Here is a 21,950-nt window from a genome sequence, read left to right on the forward strand (position 1 = left end):
CATAGGCACATATACCAAATATTTGTATCAAACACTGTAAATATAGCTTCATACATTTATATATCAAATATATTACATACACATATATAATTGTTAAAATTTTCGCATACTTTATTACAAAATAAAGCATTCATTTAAATGCATTTTTTACCAACTGTACTTAGGATGCCTATTTTAAATACTGGCAGAATAATTCCTGCAACACATATTAAGAGAGATGTAGGGCTGGAAGGTAGCTGTTGTAGACAGTTTGCACAGCATATGCAATGCCCTGGTTCCATCCTTGGCACAGAGAAGAAAAAATTACAGATGATGCCAGATTGATGTAATTAATAGTAGAGGAAGAATATTTGAAATACTCATAAAATGCAAAAGAAAGCTGTGAAAGAGGGAAAGAAAAAGATCTCAAATCCAGAGAAAGCCAAGCCTAAGAAAGTAGAAGTCTATCAGTGGTGACTATTATAACACATACTTGGGGATTAAAGTAACCCACTCAAAATTTAGGGCTTTTATAACTGCAGAGAAAAACCAAGGTCTGGGCTTAGAATACGGCCTAGTGGTAGAGTGCTTGTCTAGAATGCTTGAAGCCCTGGGTTCAATTCCCCAGCACCACATAATAGAAAAACGCCAGAAGTAGCACTGTGGCTTAAACGATAGAGTGCTAACCTTGCGCATAAAGAAGCCAGGGACAATGCTTAGGCCCTGAGTTCAAGCCCCAGGACTGGCAAAAACAAAACAAAACCCAAACAAACCCCCAAACAGATAACAACGGAAAAAACCCAAGGCCCAACTACCAGCTGTCTTCAAGATACATACTTCATGTTCACTGACACAAAACCATAAAACAGACATTTCTGTTCAGTTTCCCAGGACAGAGCAACAGCTCAGATATCATCCCACTTGCTCGGAGTAGGCAGCTGGTGATGTGAACTGCGTTGAGCTGCCAAGGAGCCTCCAAAGATTCCAAGGGGCTGGGAAAGGAGAATGTCTTCCCGACCATAGATGACTCAACAGGAACCAGAGGCAACAGCAGAAACATGGACTTGTAGTCTCAGCTCAGCCCAGTTGGAACTGTGTACCTGGACCTTGCTTGGTAAACACTGTTTCTCAGTGTGAAGACCTTTCTCAGACCTCTCTGATCATGGCTGTCCATAGCCAGGGACCATATGACCATAATAGGAAGAGGATCTTACTCACCAGCGAGGGTGCAGGGTGGCCACAGGAAATGCCATGTTTTCTAGAGCACTTACCCTAGCACTGGGGTGGGGAATGGGTTCTAGATGCTCTCTGTGCCTGTCCTACAGCAGTGGCCAAACCACCTACCCTTGCTCCTGTCCTCCTTTGCAGGGGATGTTTGAGAGCTCAGGAAAATGGAAATATGTCTCTACTGCACTCCTTGCATGTTGCAAGCTTGTGCATTTTCTGTTTTGTTAAGGGCCAAGCCTGATTTAATTTAAGTGCACTGACTTTCAAAAACACAGACATATGATACTGAGATAATGCCACAACTCTTTATAAAAACTCTGGCAAAATGTACAGTTTAGGATACACTGACAGCCCAGGGCAGCTGTGCATTTCCTGTCCCCTGCAGAGCATGAAGCAGGTCTGGGTGCCTCCTCTGTGCAGGGAGCCCACACTGCCCTGGCTGAGGCTGTTGCCAGCCTGTCAGTCTTCATGTCCTTGTTCTTGAGAGGATAAACACACATTTTAAGAGTGTGCATTACAGAACAGCAGAAGTTACTTTTATTTTATCATTTCTTGTTGGTACTGGGATTGAACCCGGGAACCATGTTGGGTCAGGGTTCAACCACTGAGCTACACACCCCTGTCCTCTGAAAGTGCTTTCAACAAACTAAAAGTACTATAAGTCTACACCAAAGAAACACACTGTCAATAAAACTACAACAAGACACTTCCTAAACACGATCAAATGGCTGAATCCACAGTAACTTCCAAGTCTTAAGCTGGGCGTTCTACCTCTCAAGGTTTCATCTGTATAGGTATTTGGAATGACAGAACTCCCTAGTTCATTCTACAGATAAGGCATTTTAAAGGAACCGAACTTGGCCTCTTTCTCTATATGCTTGTCTGTGGACACTGTGTCCTAACATGCCAGCATTTCCCGATGAAGAAATACTCACATGTCTTACTTCCTGTCCTAGCCTCAGAGCCTGTAAAGGTGAACCCACTGGGGCTGGCTGGGGGAAAAGAGGAAAATTGTTCCAGAAGGAACTGTCTGAGGGATCATCAATACCTCTGCAACAGCAGGAAGAAAAGAGAAACATGTAACTAACATGCCAGCATTTTTATTGCTCCCCAATGAGAGTCAGTGTGCAGGGACACCACATGATCATGAAGCTCTGCTCTTCCACAGTAAGCCTTGCATAGAGCTGCTCATGAGAGAGAGAGAGAGAGAGAGAGAGAGAGAGAGAGAGAGAGAGAGAGAGAGAGAGTGTGTGTGTGTGGTGGTAGGAGGGGTTGGGAAGGACATGGCTGCACATGCATTTTGCTGTCATCTTCCACTGATCACCTCTGGAAACAGATGCCTTTGAAGGCGCCAATGCACTGGGGAAGCTCTAAGTCACTTCCCCCATGAATAGCCTTTTGTTTAGGGACACTGGGGTCTCTGCTCTCACAGACCCCTGGGTGCCTGCCCCTCACAGACCCCAGGGTCCCTGCCCCTCACAGACCCCAGGGTCTCTGTTCTTCATGTGAAAACCCAAGTCTCTCTTAGAAACCACACAGTGGCCTTAGTTTTCCCCCAACTCTGGAAACCTAGTGAACCTGATAATGGCACAAGAGTAGAATTTGATATTGGGTGGCAAAATTAAGCATTCAATCAAATTACTCTGTTTTCAACTTTATTTTTTTGTGTAACAATTTTAAGCATGCCATTTGTTCCTTATTCAGTCTTTTTTCCATGTTGGCATGGGCACAGGTGACAGGATGTATGTCCTGGGTGCATGCCTGGCTTGTACCTATGACCTCCGTGTGCTGGGAATCAGGGACTGTGTGTGCAGGCAGCCAACACAGTCCATGGGGGACAGCTGGAGCGACCTGGCTTCTAGGACTTGCTTACTGCTCAGGATAAAACATCCTCTGAGCATTTGTACTTTTCTGCTTCATCTGGAGATTTGGCCAGGATATTTGTCCTTCCTTTTCAATCATTTCTTAAATCAATATGGTGCTCAAGTGCACCCCAAAGGCCCTTGTGAACATATCTGGTGAGTATAACATCAATTTTATGGAAACACCAAAATGAGTAAGAAAATCTCAAGAGAGTTCAACTACAAGAAGACACAGTTATATGCCTCTCTCTTCTTATTTCTGCCATTCTGTATATTTTAAAGTAGGTCAAAATGTGAAAAGAATTTGTATGCTGTTTCAACAAAAGTATATCCATTCTTTACATTTCCCTAAGAATAAGTATCTAATAAATCTCGGAGGGGCAAGAAAACATTAAATTTGAGTGTGCATTACTAGCAATCGCATTCATATTAAGCAATGCAAAGAGCCCAGATGGCACTTACTGCACTTCCTTCGTTAAAAACACTGTGATATTCTTCACATGTTAACAGGTTCCAGTCCTCACAGAAACCATGTAAAGGAAGGTTCAGCTGATATGGAATCATTTTAGTAATAAAAATATTGAGAATGACTTTATAGGTTAATTACTTTACCTGAGGTTTGGTGTAAGCATAGAAATAGCAAAAGAATGTGTGACACAACCAGTGCAGAAAGGAAACAAGCCTCCATGTGCAGCTTCTCTGTCCCTGCCTTCAGGGTCCTGACTACTCTCAAGCCTTCAGTATCAGAACCCTGCTGCTTGCAGGGACGCACAAGCCCTCCTTCCCTCACCCCACAGCATGGACATGGCTGCCTAGATGTGACACCACTGGCGCTATGTCTCCATGTGATACCACTAGGTCAGCTGCAGTGGTTTCTGGTTGCAGCAGTCTGTGGCCTTTTGTACTTTGGGTTGTCAGTGCTTGCATCCTTTCTCCTGGGAAGGGCCTATGGCGGAAGGAATAGCTGAGAGGCTCAGAGGGAATGTCCACAAGCTTTGAAACTGGATTTTGCTTGGGAAAATGCAAAGCTTTCTATGCTAGGAAATTACTCAGCATCTACCAACTTCTTAGACATGCCACTATGTAAGACCATGAGGAAGTAGATCATATCCTGCAAACACCACCTGAGTGTCTGCTCCCAAGTCATCACAGGGCAGAGGTCACAGCTCTGTTCCAGGGAGTAGCCTCCCCATAGGAGACCGGGCCTCGGCAGGTGGCATGTGGAGGTCCAAGGGAGGACATGCATAGGAGTAATAGCACACTTATAGCTAGGACTAGTTTCCTTAATGACCCTGAAGGCCACATGCGGATACAGTGAGAAGATGGCAGTGTGGACAGGTCCTGACTCCAGACACTGGTCCCCTGGCTTTGCTGCAGTGAGGAGGATGGTGCTGAGCTGATGGCAAGGCTTGAAGATGAACTGTGTCCCTGAAGTTGTGAGCTCTGGGGCAGAGCACCACAGACAGGGCTTCCATGGTTGGAGACTGTGGAAACCAAGTGAAAGGCGTAGGGAACCCCCTTTTTGAGTCCCTAGAAACAGCAGGCTTAGTGGGCCTGGGGAAGGGCAAACCTAAGCTGAACAACAGGAGCCAAAAGCAGCTTGACCTAGAGCTGCTTGACCTTTGCAAAAGAAAGGATCGAGGAAGACCACTCATTTTCTACATTTTAGTTTAGGAGAAGTTCCAGAAAGAGAAAAATTTAAGGTTAATCAAAAAGTTAAATACCAATCATACCCAGAACCAAGAATTATATTGCTTTGTTTACCAGAGTTTACTGGAATTGCAATCACTAACAACAGTTCTGCTTCTGTATGACTGTCTGCTTGCTTTGCCTAACCTGCCAGACCCACCTGTGTGTAGTACATGTGATTTTTGCCTTTAAAAACCCAGCACCACTAAGGCCCAGTGCTGTTTGTCACCATCCCAGATCAGACACTGTGCACAGCTAAATAAAAGACTCCTAGCCCAATTGACTGAGTGCTGGTGATTATTGTCGTGGGTTCGAGGCCCACATGGGTATCAGGTATACAACAAGACAAAAACCCTGGAGCCCAGTAGGAAGGTAGGCTCAGGCTCTGGGGACAGGCATGGTTTTCTTATGTTCCTTCATCTATTGTGTGTCAGTTCCAAACTTTAAATCCCTTCCTATTTATTTTCATTTCAGATCTTGAAAGCCTATTAAATCTACACACACAAAGAAAAATCACATCAACTTTATGTTCAAAGGAGAAGACTCATGATGAGTTTATCTTGCTCAGGGAAGAAGAAAAGATCTTTGTGATGCTTGGCAGTGCTATTGAAAGGAAGTGTGAGCATAGGACCCTAATTTGCTTTAGGGAAAGGATGCTGTTTTTATCAGTTGCTGTTCTCATGGTCACTGTGGGTGACTACTCTGCTAACTGCTTTGGTAGGTCCCCAAAAGAGGATTTGGAAAATGCGGTAACCAAGTGAAAGGTGTAGGGCACCCCCTTTTTGAGGTCCTAGAAACAGCAGGCTTAGAAAAGGTAGTGGGCCTGGGGAAGGACAAATCTAAGCCCAATAACAGGAGCCAAAAGCAGCTTGACGTAGAGCTGCTTGACCTTGGCAAAAGAAAGGAATGAAGAAGACCACTCAGTTTGCATGTTTTAGTTTAGGGAAGTTTCAGAAAGAGAGATTTAAGGTTAAGTTAAATAGGTAAATACCAATTACACCCAGAACCAAAAATTGTATTGCTTTGTCTACCTGAGTTTACCAGAACTACAATCACTAACAGCAATTCTGCATCTGTAAATTAGCTTGCTTGCATCTGTTTGTGATTTTTGCCTTTATAAGCCCCCTGCAACTAAGGCTCCAGGCTACTCACTCCCAAGCTGAGTTAGCCCAGGTCAGTCATTTTTGCTTGAGAAACAATCCTTGGGTTGAAACAAAGCTTGGTTTGGATCTATTCCAGGGGGTTGCTCCATTTCACTGTGCGCAGACACAGTTCTAATCTCTAATGTTCCTCATTTCTTTTCTTCTTCTTTTTTTTTTTTTTTGGCCAGTTCTGGGCCTTGGACTCAGGGCCTAAGCAGTGTCCCTGGCTTCTTGAGTCACAGTGCCACTTCTGGCCGTTTTCTATTTATGTGAAGCTGGGGAATCGAACCCAGGGCTTCATGTATATGAGGCAAGCACTCTTGCCACTAGGCCATATTCCCAGCCCCTCTAATGCTCCTCAGAGACAGAGATAAAGGTGGTAACAGGTGTATTGTCACTTCACTCAGACAGACCCAAAGAGAGGCTGTCTGTCAGAGGCAAATGGGATGAGGGGAGGCAAGTCAGACACTGATACAATTCCAGATCCACAGTGTCTCCTCCCATGACACATACCAGGGAGGCTGTGGTCAGTAGCACCTGCAAGCACCTCCTTTTGCAAGGCTCCTGGCCTCCAAGGACCAGCCCTAAAGAGGCCGTTGATAATCTGCATTTGCTACAGAGTGGCTTTCTTTACTCTGGACATTCATATGTAAATAATTCTTTATTTGGGGCATTAATACTTAAATGTATCACTATCCACTGAGAAACAGAATTATTCAGTTGGGTAATTTTGACTTGTGGTATCTCTTTGCAAAATATTTTCATCTGTTGTATGTCTATTTCTATTACAACTTCTATGGAATCCGTCTGACTTTCATAGACTCATTCTTTTAAGGTGAGGTGAGTTCCTCCAGAAAAAGCAGGGTTTAATTGTAAGTGATGAAATGGTATTTCATTGCTATTTTCAAAATGTGGATAGATGTGGGGCAAAAGACCCCAGAGTTGTATGTTTGCTCCTTCCTCTCCCCCTCTCCTTTTTTCCTCTCTCTCTTTCTCTGCATGATGTAGAAAAAGAGATCAGTTACTTCTTAGGGCCAGAAAAAAAAAAAAGAGGCGAGGCATAAAAGGGGTCTCCTAGCCAAGTGCTAGTGGCTCATGCCTGTAATCCTAGCTACTCAGGAGGCTGAGATCTAAGGATCGTTTTCTGCCAGTCCAGGCAGAAAAGTCCCTGTGAGATTCTGATCTGCAATTAACTACTAAAAACTCTAAGTGGTGTTGTGGCTCAAGTGCTGGAATGGTAGCCTTGAGCACAAAGAGGCTCAGGGATAGCACCCAGATGCCACAACCAACAAAAACGGGGTGTCTCCTAAGTGGGGAAATAGAAGTGGTGCCTTGTACAGAGTTTGGGACTGCAGAGTCAGGGAACAGAATGTGGGGCATGGGCTCTATCTAGACATGCTTCTCCTTGTTGGGGAAGAGTCACTAAGTCAGAATCCCCATTTCTTCAGCCTAAGATCCTGAACTCCTGCAGAGCTCAGAGCAGTTCAAGCTCCTAACATCTGCAGCTGTACTCTGTGTTGTCATTATAAATCCATTCTGGGAAGCAGTGACATGTTAGTTATGTCTCACACTGCAATAGCTCAGCAAGTCCAGGGTGCAGCCAAGAGGTGTCCCTTGAACAGCCCAGCTGCAGCCCAGAGAAGCTCCCTCAAGGGGAGCTCACAGCTGGAAGCCCAGCACTCTCCCCCCACAGCATAGCCCGCTAGGCTCTGCCCTGTCTCTGCTCAGGCTCCTTGAATGCCTGCTCTCTGTTAAAATGATTGTGGAGTTCTTCAGGCATATGGATCGCTCTTGCTCCTAAGGATGCTCTGTCTATGTATCTTGGGGCACAGAGTGTGTGTAGTAGTCTCAGATCAATACAAACCCTGGAGCCCTTGCCTAGGGCTTCCACATGAAAGGACCTACAATCCAGGTCTAGTTACCTCTGAAGGAATAATTTACAGCATTGTGTCTGAACACCCAGGTGCTTTCCTGGGAGGAACAGAGTTGAGTCAGTGCAATTGGCAGTTGTCTAGGAATGTCCCAGTACAGGTGAAGTGATATAAATAATTAATCTGTTACTATACTAACTACACAACAAGTATTGATAATATTGTTCAGTATTAATGTAATTGTTCGATGTAAAACTTTTATGAAGCTGGACCCTGCTGTGAAGTTATGTACTTGTATTTACCCAACTTGTTTTTGGACTTCTTTTGCTCTGTATGGACCACACCGGTCACCCCACCCCACTCAGGAGAGTTTCATCTTCATCCCATTTTGTCACCTGAGGGTCTGATGATTTCCAGTGAAAACCAATGCAAGTCAAAGGAATGAATTGTAAGAAAGCCCCCCACACACACGGGGAAAGCAGATGCTTTTTGACTACTCTGTTCAGCCCTCCCAGTGTCTTGCTTGTGTCTGTGTGCTGGCTTTCCATCTCTCAAGCCTTGCACAGGAATGTTAGCAAGGACTGACCTACACTGGAAAGGCAAGCACAGGAACCCTGCCAGTGCTCTGTCTTCACATCACTCCTCCCTAGACCCATGCCAATGATGAGTCCTGCAATGAGCCAGCTGGTATTCAATCTCATCATGTCTTTTCTCATTTTGTCATTCCTCAAAAGCAAGGCCAATAACACCATGCCTGTACCTAGGACCAGTGAGGATAGCATAAGGCTTTCTACCATATGTCTACACACCATAACTACAATCCTACACTACAACCATGTACCACAACCACAACCCTCCACCACAACCACACACTATAACCATGTACCACCATCACTACCACCACAACCACACACCACAACCCCACACTACAACCATGTGCCACCACCACCATATGCCACAATCACTACAACCACATACAACCACACACACCACAAATACAACTACATACCACAACCATACATTACAATCACTTACTCCTACCACATGCCACAAACAAACAAACCACACCACACACCCATTCACCTGCATTTCATGAAGTCTCTATCTACAAACAACAGACTTTTCCTGTGCTGGCTGAAGCTAGTGGGTAGGCTGCCATTCTGTCTTAAAGCTGAAGAGGGAGCCCCATCCTCTCAGTTCTAGCTCTCTGTGGGAATCACACAAGGCACTGACCCACCAGCTTGCATCAAAACAGCTATAGAAAGAGAATACTGCACAGGTATTTGTCATGATTATTTAACTAACAAAACCCACAGACTAGTAGCAATAATTGAGCATAGGTGCTAAATCAACTTTCTCTTTATATTAATGAAAAAAGTCCATTGAGTATAGATGACTTTTCTATAATTATTTGCATTTAGGTAAGTTTCAGTCTCTTCATTTTGAACCTAATTCTGTTAACATTTAAAACTGAAAATAGAATTTCTCCTTGTATTGACAATGGCCAAGAGACAGCACAGGGCCCGCTGATGCATCAGTATCCCTGACAGCTATGGCCCTCTTTCCCTGCTCTTCACCTTCCCCCCAAACTCCAGCTGGGCAGAGCAGCACATCACTGCTCACAGCACCATTGGGAAACAGCAGCCAACTGGCCATTGTATCCAGTTGTAGTCACTCTTTCCCCGGTCTGAAGGCCACACACCTGAGCTTTTCCGTGCCAGCTCTGTACCTGGAGATCCGAGCCATGGACAGAGGCACTGACAAGCTGTCCAGCCAGTGCTTCTCAAACTTTGGTTCATTAGCTATGAGCGAGGAAGGTGACGGTGGAGCCTGCACAAAACAAATGAGAGTCAATCAACATAGAATCATTAGAAATACAGCAGTGCCAGGGAAGGGCTTAGGGGAGGGGAAAGCCTATCCCATAAAATTACACTGTTTTCTGTGGACAAAAAACACATTAAGAGAAAAGAAAACACCTCTCAGACATCCACAAAGATCAAGTACTCTCTTCCGTGAATGTAAAAGAACACGAGTGTGCTACTTAATGACATGCAATATTTTGTACCATCTTCCTATCCAAAGAACCCAGCACTGGGTAATGCACTCATGGTGCTGCTTCTCTCAGAAAAATTCCAAGGACTGAAAGAGATCATACCCCGATTCCTGGAACCTGAACATGCTGCAAGGAGTCTAGGGAATTGTGGCCACTTTAGGGCTCTTGGGGTGCATATGTGCTGTCCACGGCCCTCTGGGAAAGACCTCCACATCCCCACATCTGTCTTCATTAGAGAGAGAGAGGGAGTGGGCAGAGGAGGGGACAGAGGTGGGAAGGGCACACCCATAGCCAGGGACACTGCAGCAGAAAGGATCCTGACCAGAGCCTCTGCAGGGGCATCTGGGGTGGCAGCAAGCATCCAGACCCCAAGACTGGATAGGGCAATGGTCCTGCCAACACCCCAGTTGCTTTTCTAGTCACCAATATTGTGAGGGAATATTTCTATTACTTAAATTTGTGGTGACTGTTAACGCAGCAGCCACAGGAGACTGGAACTCCAAGCATGAGCTTTGTGATCTCCCATGCTGTGGAGACTGTTGCCTCTGGAGCAAAGCTAATTGGTGCCCTCCCAAGGCTTCTCAAGAGGAGTCTCCGGAATCGAGCCAGTCACATCTTCTTGTCCTTTACTTCTATGTCAGAGAGCAAGAACCCATCACACTCATGCATCAAGAGGCGGGCTTAAGGGGTGGTTGTGTCCAGAGGTCTCTGTCTTCATGAGTGGTGAATGCACTGATAGATTATAACTTAGTGGCAGTAGGCATTAGGAGGTGACAGAAATCTTAGGAGACCTGGCCTAGCTGGTAGAAAGCCACTGGGGGTCTATGCTGTCTTTGAAGGAGACCTGTCTCCTAGCCCTCCTCTCCATCTGCCAATCTCTGTCTTTGTCTTCCAGTGGCTTCACTGATACTGACATAGGCCCAAATAAAGCTGAGAGAACATGGACTGAAACCTCCAATATGTGAGCCAACATATACTTTCCTCCCTTTCGCTGTTCCTGTTAGGTATTCTGTCACCGTAACACTAAATCTGACTAATGCCACTTGTCAACAATGCCTGTGCATTTCCCAGAACATGCCCTCGATTTTCAGAGTCACTAGAGCAGTACTAAAAATCCACTCTTATAATTTCACATGGAAATCAAATATATAATAAACCATATCTAAATAAACAAAATAGAAGAAGTCCTTATAAGATCATCTTAAGATGGTGCTTTAAAAATTCAATATAGAAAGCAATTTGCTATTAAGAGAAACTTCAGCTCCTGCTAGGAAAATTCAGGCATTTTCTGCTAACTTTCTCAGACATGCTGCCTCCTTACACTCTGCTGTGGAATGCTTTCTGTTGAGGAACTCTGGTTAGGCAGTTGCAGGTCAGCTCAGATGTGCATCTTTTTGAGGAATACTTGCATACTCTGGAGAAAACACTGCACAGCCTCATGGCTGGAGGAGCAGGCATGGTCTCCTCTCCAAGGCTGTGTCACAGGCCCAGTGCATGCTCTGCGGTGCCCACACACGCCTGCCACATGGAAAGAGGTCATCTTCCCTGTACTCTGGTCTCTGAACCGGCTGCTTGAGCATGCATACTCAGGCACGCCTCCCTGAAGCGATAAGCTCAACATCTTGGCAACACCGAATTCCAAGCATGTGTGCTGGACTGTCTCTACTTCCATGGGAAGCCATGCTAAGCTGCCTCTGGCATTCTGCATGGCCACCATCCAGGCCAGCCCTGGTGTGAGGGAGCTCACACTGCATAACGCAGAAGCAGAATTGCAAGGATCCATGCCAGCCCCATTTCAGTACCAACTTAAAACCTGCAGGAGCCACAAGCCCAGCTCTCTGGCTGTATCTGCCAGCTCTTCCTCTTCATGCTGCTTCCACTTGAGAATAGCTCAGGGACCTCAAACGTTACAGAGGACATTTCATACACCACTGCACAGAACCCTGGGTTTTGATGTGTATAAACCAGCATTTGCAACCCTATGCTTAATTTTTGAGGCAACCAAGAGGTGCCAAAGGGTGGAAGACAGGAGAAGCCTTTCTGTAGCATTATAAGTGCTTGCACAATTAAATAGCACTGTATGTGACCAACCAATTCAGAGGACATGCTCCATGAGAGGCTGCAGCTGTGTTGACACAACCATGCGCACTCAGGATGGACAGAAAAGACACTAGACTCAGCCTAGCAAGTGCTGCCACTGGGCTTCTGGGTAGCCGAGCCTCTGAGGAGAGGGGCCCCCACATCCAACAGATTTTCCATAGAGCAATAACATCCCTATGTTCCCTTCAAAATGACATAGATTGCTGAAACTCAGAGCTGAGTACACCTTACAGATTCAGTAAAGCTGAGTACCTCTCACAGGTCCTATAAAGCTGAGTATCCCTCACAGGTCCTGTAAAGCTGAGTACTCCTCACAGGTCCTGTAAAGCTGAGTACCCCTCACAGTTCCTATAAAGCTGAGTACTCCTCATAGGTCCTGTAAAGCTGAGTACTCCTCACAGGTCCCATAAGGCTGAGTACCCCTCACAGGTCCTATAAAGCTGAGTACTCCTCACAGGTCCTGTAAAGCTGAGTACTCCTCACAGGTCCCATAAGGCTGAGTACCCCTCACAGGTCCCGTAAAGCTGAGTACCCCTCACAGGTCCTGTAAAGCTGAGTACCCCTCACAGGTCCTATAAAGCTGAGTACTCCTCATAGGTCCTATAAAGATGAGTACTCCTCACAGGTCCTGTAAAGCTGAGTACTCCTCACAGGTCCTACAAGGCTGAGTACTCCTCACAGGTCCTATAAGGCTGAGTACTCCTCACATGTCCTATAAAGCTGAGTACTCCTCACATGTCCTATAAGGCTGAGTACTCCTCACAGGTCCCATAAGGCTGAGTACCCCTCACAGGTCCCATAAGGCTGAGTACCCCTCACAGGTTCCATAAAGCTGAGTACCCCTCACAGGTCCTATAAAGCTGAGTACTCCTCATAGGTCCTATAAAGATGAGTACTCCTCACAGGTCCTGTAAAGCTGAGTACTCCTCACAGGTCCTACAAGGCTGAGTACTCCTCACAGGTCCTATAAGGCTGAGTACTCCTCACAGGTCCTGTAAAGCTGAGTACTCCTCACAGGTCCTATAAGGCTGAGTACTCCTCACAGGTCCTATAAAGCTGAGTACTCCTCACAGAACCTATAGAGCTGAGTACTCCTCACAGAACCTATAAAGCTGAGTACTCTTCTCTGATCCTATAAAGTTGGAACCAAATAAAAATTATGACAGGAAAATTTCCAGACCTTCTCACCCGCTGCGAGGTGCCGGCCTGAAGAGTGGCATTTCATACCACATCTCTGCTTCCTTAATGCCTGGTGCCCAGTACCAAGAACAGAGCCCATATCTGCCTTCTCTGAACACAGAAACACATACATGTTCTAGAAAATTGATAAATGAATTGGCTTATACTTCCTCACCTATTTTGTGTATGTTGTGACCTTTTTGTACTCATAAGAAAATCAACTTTCATTATATCTTGTTTTTTAGATGAACTTCTGTGTAGGATGCTGTTTTTAGATAACCTTACATGACCTTAGTACAGTTTCTAATGCTGTGATCAATAAAGATTACCACTAAGCCCAGAGAAAGGGCCAGTTTCAACCTATATCACACTCACCACTTCATGTTCAATTTAAAACTACTGTGTCTGCTCAGCAGACTAAAGAGGCCTGTGGTCATTGTTCCTAATTTCCACCTTCATAAATTCCACTGGAGCTGTAGGTCCACTGTTAATGTAATTTCAGAGATCAATACAACATAAACATAATGAAAAAAAAACAGACAACACATAATCACAGCAGGTAGTGATACAATTGCACTGAGAACTCAATGTGAAGACAGAAAGAGGCCACAGTGGCTCTAAGTGGCTCCTACAGGGCCTCCAACCACAGGGAACCAGCTCTATTCAGTGTCTGGGAGGTCCTAAGAAAGATGACTTCGGTGGAAAGTTCTAGTCATTGCAATACTTCAATGAAAAAATTGCATGACTTTCGTGGCTGTGCATGTCCTCAGGTGGAAGTGTTGGAGGCCCATGTGAGACCTGCAGAGCAGGCATAATGCACACACAGAAGGACCCTACACACTGCCTGGGTGTCACCCCCTGCTGAAAGCCCGTGTGAGAACCGGCACAGCAGACATATCACACACACAGAAGGACCACGCACACCTAGGCATCACCCTGTCCGACCAACACATCCCGGGGGCACAGCCTGGTCTGTGTGTGCATAACAGTGCTTCTAACCACCTGTAACACTGTGGCCTTCCAGCTGCATTGAGTCTCTTAGTGTCTCTTAAAGAGAGGAAGACTGATAATAGAGAAATGAAGAATGAAATCAACTTGTGTACTTTAACAACACTGGCTGACATGGTACAGAAATGGCTTCCATGCATGCTTGGCCTTGTGGACACTTAGCTATGTAAGCTTGTGCTTCTGTGAACAACCAGACTGGTGACAATCTGCCTCTGTGGACAACTGGCCATCGGGTAGCTGGCTACCACCATTACTGGCATACTTGCCTCATGTGCCCAGCCCTCAGCTCTGCACCAATGCAGCAGCATGAGAGCAAGCAAAGTGAAGAGGCAGACATAGCCACTGGGCTGCTTAGCACAGTGCAGACTTCATACACCTCCCACCACAGAAGGCGCAGGTGCACTGGAGACCTCAGCCAGCCTCTCACTGCTGGGAGTGGGTGGAGGAAGGGGAAGGAGCAGAGACGGGATCATTCCTCAGCTTGGCCAAGTCAATATAGCAGTGATTGTACAGCTACTCCATTCCTGAGTTCTATACCTAGAGAACACAAGACTATCACACTGACCAAGGTCTCTGGCTCCTCACTGGGGACTTACCTCAATGAGAGCCTGTCAGGGCAGCAGTGGGCTCCACAGCCAGTGCACCTGAAGACTGAACATCCATAAACCCATATAATCCACACCAGTGCCTCCCACCCCTTACCCAGAATTCACTACCGAACAAGCAGCACTGCTCCCAGGCCCTGTGAAGGGTCATCACCCTCAACTAGCATGCTGAGGACTTCAGGAGAGAATGAGTTCAGTGTGTAGATTGTGAGTCCATCCTTTAAACACACACACACACACACACACACACACACACACACACACACACGATAAACCAGAATCTTTTTTTTTTTTTTCCAGTCCCGGGGCTTGAACTCAGCCTGAGCACTGTCCCTGACTTCTTTTTGCTCAAGGCTAGCTCTCTGCCAACTTGAGCCACAGCGCCACTTCTGGCCTTTTCTATATATGTGGTGCTGAGGAATCGAACCTAGGGCTTCATGTATACAAGGCAAGCCACTAGGCCATATTCTTGCCATTAGGCCGCATTCCCAGCCCCTAAACCAGAATCTTAAAACAGCTGCAAAAGCATTTCTAGGTGCTTTATATATGCCAAGGAACTGGGTATCACAGTCTCTGAACCTTCTAAGCTTGGCTTTTTATTAGGAACCATCCAGATATTCTGAACCCTCAAGCATACTGAGCAACACATCAGCTTTTTATAGGTGGTGAAAAAATCTACACACTTCTAAACATGGCTTCAGAATTTAAAATCTGCTTCAATGTCTTCATGACTGCAGGATAGCTTCAGATACGTGTTCTGTTTACTGATTGACAAATGTGTCTGAGCACCTTGAAGAAAACTGAGTTTGTACTTAAAAAATGTTCTCCTACAGTGTCCAACCTTATCTGCCAGAGTGAAACTAGATCCCACCAACGTGGTCATTGCATTGCTTTCACTGCCCAGAGCCAACCTTCCATGTAGAACCAAGCTACCTTCAGACCACCACCGCTGCGCTACCACTCACTCCTGATGAGAAATCAGAACTGTTAAAGAGACAATTAACCCTGGCTTCTTTACACATTTACACCTTGCTGCATAATTCCGTATACTTGATACAAAGTACATAAGACACAGAAAAATGAAGAAATATTATAAGTTACATTCAATGTAGGATAGTGGGTAATTGCTTTTATCCACATTTTCAGCACAAAAATATCATACATCAGATTCTGCCTATATAAGAATATGTGTAGTCCAGGAATATGGCTTAGTGGTAGAGTACTTGCCTAGCATGCATGAAACCCTGGGTTTAGTTCCTCAGTATCACATAAACAGAAAAAGCCAGAAGTGGTGCTGTGCCTGAAGTGGTAGAGTGCTAGCCTTGAGCAAAAGAAGCTCAGGGACAGTGCCAAGGCCCTGAGTTTAAGCCCCAGGACTGGAAAAAAAAGAATATGTGTACAATTGGACATAATTGTAGTGAAAATATGGACAAATTATATTTTATTAAAAATTTAGATATGGAAAACACTATAATTGTGATAGTATATTGATAAAAAAGATAAAAAGCTGACAGAGTTAAAAATACACTTCAAGTTTTACTATTTTCTTCATTTTTCTCATAACAGAAAGCTTTCCTACTCTGTCTCTTTGCAAGTGCCATCTCCTCTTTATTATCAGGACTGTTTCCTCTGCCCTTTGCCCCTGGCTGCCATGGTAACCACTGTTATGGTAACCCCTCTTACAGAGGATTAGATGAGCTGGAGCCAAGATATGCCTGGTAATTCTGTGCCCCTCCCTTAGCCTCGGGTCTAGAGATCAGCTCCCCTCTAGTTTCCATTCTGATCACTTTCTCCCTACAATTCTTTCTTCTCCTCACTTGGGGTCACTGAAACACCCTGAGGCATATCAACTCCTTCAGGACTAGTGCCTGCATCCTGCATCAGATCCCCAAGGTCAGGGCTGGTTCCTGCCTCCCCCCCTGGTGTCCTGACCTTCTGTGCAGCATGGATGAGTGGTGGTAAAAGGAAGTATGCACAGGTCTGGCACTGTCAGCTCATCCGAGCTGCTTGGTATCAGAGAGCCGAGAGACAGGTCACAAGTGGGGTGACTGCATACACTATGTGATCCTGACAAAGCCCCTAGACATAAGGGGAAAGAAGAGAGGCTGTCAGACATGGCAGATCATTGGTGTCCACAGGCATGTGGTTCTAGGAGGCCTCCACTGAGGAAAAGGATGCACAGAGCTTAGCACAGTACTGCAGATGCTGGACTCAGTCAGCCCATACCAACCAGCGCCTGCTAACTGCACACCATCTTCCCATAATCTAAAGCTCTCATCTCATCACTGAAGCACATGTGGCTCTACTATCTTATTTTGCAACATTTACTTTTGAAGATGATTATTTTCACAAAATTAGGAGAAGGCAAACAGCCAATCACACAATAACAAATAGAGCTAAGTAATATGGCACTGACTGAGATTTCCACACCAACTGAGCTATTCAAAGCACACATAGAAATTAAAATATTTTCTTAATAAAAATCTGAGTTTTTAAAGTTTACTGGTTTTTGAGGTTGCTCAGTCAAAATCAAATATAATAAATCTGCTTTTCTCAAACTGGGGCCACCCACGGAACAGGATATCTCTTATGAGGACATGTGTGCTTGCTGTGATATCTCCTGTGAGGATGTAGGACACGTGTGCTTGCTGTGACATTCCCTGTGAGGACATGTGTGCTTGCTGTGACATCTCCTGTGAGGACGGAACACGTGTGCTTGCTGTGACATCTCCTGTGAGGACGTGTGCACTTTCTGTGATGCATGTGGGTGCAGGATGCACGCGCTTACTGTGTGGCTGCAGTGTCCATTCAGGTGCAGGCCGCTGTCAAAGAGTGGGGAGGAAGCCCTGCTGCTGTAGTCACTGGCTGGCCCTGGAGACCCTGAAAGGAAAGAGAGGTGTTCACGCCACGTGAATCAGATATGTGTGTGACTTCAGGACACCCAGACATAGGACGTGTAGACCATCTAGAGCCAGTGCGTCTGAGTTTATGCTGGCTGAGATTTTAGGGCTGGTGCACTTCTACCCTGGCACAGCCTCCCTGTCCACACTCAACTTCAGAGGAAAGAAGGGACCTGTGGCCCAGCCTCTGGAGATGCCACACCCTACTACCACCAGGATGCCCAGTGGGGTTGTGTTTGTATTAAGACCCCGTGTGGCTCTGCAGACCCTGAAGCCCTGGTCATGGGACACTCCCATGCTCAGAGACATTAGCTGCGGTCCTTGCAGCCCTCTGGAGTTCTTTTCTCTGTAGGCAAGTGGTATAAGAATTTAGAAAATGCAGGCTCAGGGAATAGGGTGGCATCTGACAACATCATTTCATATATGGAGGCCTGACTTAAAGTCCTCCCTGTCCTTGTCTACTGCTCAATCACAAGAGTGTGACCTGGGTATTTTTAACCACACTGACATTTTATAGTCCAGACCACTCAAAGACCTCAATGTTGCAGATCCAGGGGATATAGCCCTATGAGTTGACTCAAGAGATTCTCAAACTCAGACTGGTCACACCTGGCAAGACTAGGGCACAGTAGATGCCCCTCAGGAGCCGTCCTCCCTAGATGCCCCACAGGAGCCGTCCTCCCTAGATGCCCCACAGGAGACGTCCTCCCTAGATGCCCCACAGGAGCCGTCCTCCCTAGATGCCCCACAGGAGCCGTCCTCCCTAGATGCCCCACAGGAGATGTCCTCCCTAGATGCCCCACAGGAGACGTCCTCCCTAGAAAACCCATAGAAGATATCACCCCTAGACACCGTACAGGAGACGTCCTCCCTAGACAGCCCACAGGAGATGTCCTCCCTAGATGCCCCACAGGAGACGTCCTCCCTAGACAGCCCACAGGAGATGTCCTCCCTAGAAAACCCATAGGAGATATCACCCCTAGACACCCTACAGGAGACGTCCTCCCTAGACAGCCCACAGGAGACGTCCTCCCTAGATGCCCCACAGGAGACGTCCTCCCTAGATGCCCCACAGGAGACGTCCTCCCTAGACAGCCCACAGGAGCCGTCCTCCCTAGATGCCCCACAGGAGACGTCCTCCCTAGATGCCCCACAGGAGACGTCCTCCCTAGATGCCCCACAGGAGACGTCCTCCCTAGATGCTCCACAGGAGACGTCCTCCCTAGATGCTCCACAGAAGACGTCCTCCCTAGACAGCCCACAGGAGAAGTCCTCCCTAGATGCCCCACAGGAGACGTCCTCCCTAGACAGCCCACAGGAGATGTCCTCCCTAGAAAACCCATAGGAGATATCACCCCTAGACACCCCACAGGAGACGTCCTCCCTAGACAGCCCACAGGAGATGTCCTCCCTAGAGGTCTCACAGGCAGAATCACACACTTGTCACACTGTATTGTTATACCTCTGGCTGGCTGTTTACCTCTCACCTCTGACCTCGAGCTGTGCAGCACACGGGGCCAGAGCACCTTTGTGTCCTCCCCAACCTGCAGAAAATCTGTGGCTCTATTCTTTCCTTAACTCACTGCATCACGTTCCCACATTGTGTCAACACTTGGACTCCCTTTTGCTTGTTTACTTCTACAAATGCCACACTTGTCTGTGGGATTGACTTCTGCCCAGGATTTCATTGCTCTCCACTACTAGTACTGCATTTGAACAGCACCTTGTCTGTTCTTTTAAGCCTTTGCAGGCACACTTTAGGACACCACATGTAACTCTTTCCAAAGCCTCCCAGCTATCTCCATGATCAGCTTCTCATTAATTTGAGAGTAAAATTAAAGTATTTTCAACTGCTTCACTCTCCTAAAACCCTAAGGGTCATGCTACACGTAGAGATGCAGGGCAGCCAGCATCACAGACACATGATGGAGGCAGTGGGTAGAGGCCTCAAAATTCAGTCACGAGTGGGCACTAGATTCCCATTCTTTAATTTCTTGATGATTGCTCTCTTTTCTCTAAACCATACAGAGAAATCTAAACAGTTACAATCCTTTTCTTTTATCACCGCAAAACTCCAAATGGTAGTTATTAGTAATTACTAGTGATAAAATCCATGTTATGGAAACCAATACGAGAAAAATGCAAGCTACAATTTATAATAAATATTAACAAAAATGCCTTGGAAGGATGACCTATCAGTTGTGCCTTCAGCAGTGAGAATACTGGGCAACTCTGCAAAGTAGTTGGTGTCACTCTATAGCCAACAATTCCACTGCTAAGGAGAATCAACAGAGAACACAGTCTTTTAAACAAAACTTGCTAAAGGAATGTTCACAACATTATAGCAGCACAGAAATAGAAACAAAGCCAGTATCCACCAGCCGATGAGTAGACAAACAATACACTGCATGTCCATATAAAGAAATGTTACACAGACAAAGAAAGTAACATAGTGCTGGTGCTTGCTATGAAAGATGAGCCTTGAGAACATTAAGCTGAGTGAAAGAGGCCAGACACAAGAGGATACATTTGCATGATTATATTTATATAAAATGCCCAGAAAAGGCAGGCCCATAGATGGAAAGCAGTGAGTATCAGTGGCTGGGGAGGGCGGCACCGCACCAACGCCTAAGAGGTGCCAGCTCCTTGTGGGCAATGGGAAGGCTGTGAAATGAATCACTGGTGATCAGTTGCTCTAGAAACCTCTCACGAGCTCCCTCTGCCCAGGATAGCCACTCGAACCTTAAGAGAAGGAAGGAAAGGCCTACATAGGCCTCACTTTCAGACATCCCTTACTTTTTGTCTCAGTGCACACTCTGGACAGACATGATGGGTGGGTCAGGGATAAGGTGAGCAACACACTCACAATGAGGGTTGGGAGGCTGAGAAGAGCAATAAACCTACCCAGCGCTGAGGAGTGCAACACAATTCCTGGGGGTTGAGGGTGAGTGACACACCACAGGGCCTGAGACACTTCGGGCCAGGTCTTCTTCCAGTGCAACACTGAGTACACAAGAGGAAACCCAGTGCTCAGCACTTCCTGTCACCTCCTCCCTGCAGAGCTCAGCACTTCCTGTCACCTTCCTGCATTCTGCTGGGAGAACCCCATAATCAGGGCACAAACTCAGGTGCACACACACTTAAAATGGCCAGCACTTCCTGTAAGAAACTTTCTACCTCTTTTTGTGGTCTGGGTAAGTATCCCCAAAACCATGTGCTAAAAGGCTTAGTGTATTGCCTGTGGTGCTGCTGGGAGATGTGGGTGGCCTTAGGAGGGCCTGCTGGAGGCAGGTGGGTCACTGGGCCTTGATGGCCATGCTGGCATCTTGGATTGTGAAGGTCACACTGGTATCCTGGCTCCTCTCTGTGTGATGGTTTCCTGGTGCTATAGGAGAACAGCTTTCTCCACTGTACTCTCCCATCATGATACACTGAGCTACCAAGGTTCATAGCAACAGGGCCAGGGGCCCAGACTGCAAGCAAGTGATGACCCTTGCCTATGTGTTTGCACAGCTTTGTGATCATGATTTCCCATGGCGTCTACTGGGGTGGACTTGTTAGTGTTCCCAGGAAGGTGAAGGCAGGTGGGGGAACCTGCACCTAGGTGGGGGGTGGGGGGAACACCTGTGCCTAGGAGGGGGGACCTGTACCTAAGCAGAGGGGGGCCTGCTCTTAGGCAGAGGGGGAGCTGCATCTAGGTGGAAGGGAGACCTGCGCCTAGGCAGAGGGGATCTGTACTTAGGGCCCCTTTGTCCTAATGTGAACTGGTGCACAGTGCAGTTCCACAGTGGACATGGCCCCAGAGGGTCCCCTGGCTACTACAGCTGGCAGAAGAGAATGGAAGGCACTAATGGAGGGGGTGGAAGGGGCATACTCATGGGATGAGCATGGAGGGTGGCCCAGGAGGTCATGAGCAAGCAAGAAAAACAGAAGGGAAGTCTGGTTGTGGGACAGAAGGGGCTCCAACTGCTGCCTGTTGCCCTGTGCTCAAGCCAGCAGATTTGGGGGCCAGCCTCTTGCCCTCGAGTTCTTTTCTAGTAGCTCCCAAGCAGAGACAGGCAGACATATGCTGCCACACTAAAGGGATGCCCACTGCCTCCATGAACATCACAGCAGAAGGAGCCAGTGAGGTCATGGAGCAACAGGGTTTATCACGTTCGTACTGAGTGCAGTGGAGGATGGCAGGCCTGCATTCCAGTAGAAGCTTCACAGCCTGAATTAAAAAATTAGGTAAATCTAGACAGGTATTTTAAGTGTGAGTGTGAGTGTGTGTGTGTGTGTGTGTGTGCACATACATAAAATTTCAGTCAGTATGTTAAGTGGGAACATAGACTT

The 21,950-nt window shown here is 46.6% G+C and overlaps 1 protein-coding gene and 1 non-coding gene across 2 annotated transcripts in view; one reads left to right on the top strand and one right to left on the bottom strand.

Moving 5' to 3' along the window:
- Positions 1–21,950, bottom strand: part of Sntg2 (syntrophin gamma 2) — a 152,909-nt gene that overhangs the window by 47,720 nt on the left and 83,239 nt on the right. The window contains exons 8-9 of the mRNA XM_048352189.1: positions 17,504–17,595; positions 9,473–9,600 (exon numbers count right to left, since the gene is read on the bottom strand). Coding sequence (XP_048208146.1) covers positions 9,473–9,600; positions 17,504–17,595 — 220 coding nt within the window. The remainder of the gene's footprint in view (positions 1–9,472; positions 9,601–17,503; positions 17,596–21,950) is intronic.
- LOC125356943 lies at positions 2,121–2,245 on the top strand. The gene has a single exon (XR_007211985.1). It is a non-coding gene; the product is annotated as a small nucleolar RNA SNORD22 (small nucleolar RNA).

The sequence above is a fragment of the Perognathus longimembris genome, chromosome 8 (assembly GCF_023159225.1).
Source record: "Perognathus longimembris pacificus isolate PPM17 chromosome 8, ASM2315922v1, whole genome shotgun sequence".
NCBI lineage: Eukaryota > Metazoa > Chordata > Mammalia > Rodentia > Heteromyidae > Perognathus > Perognathus longimembris.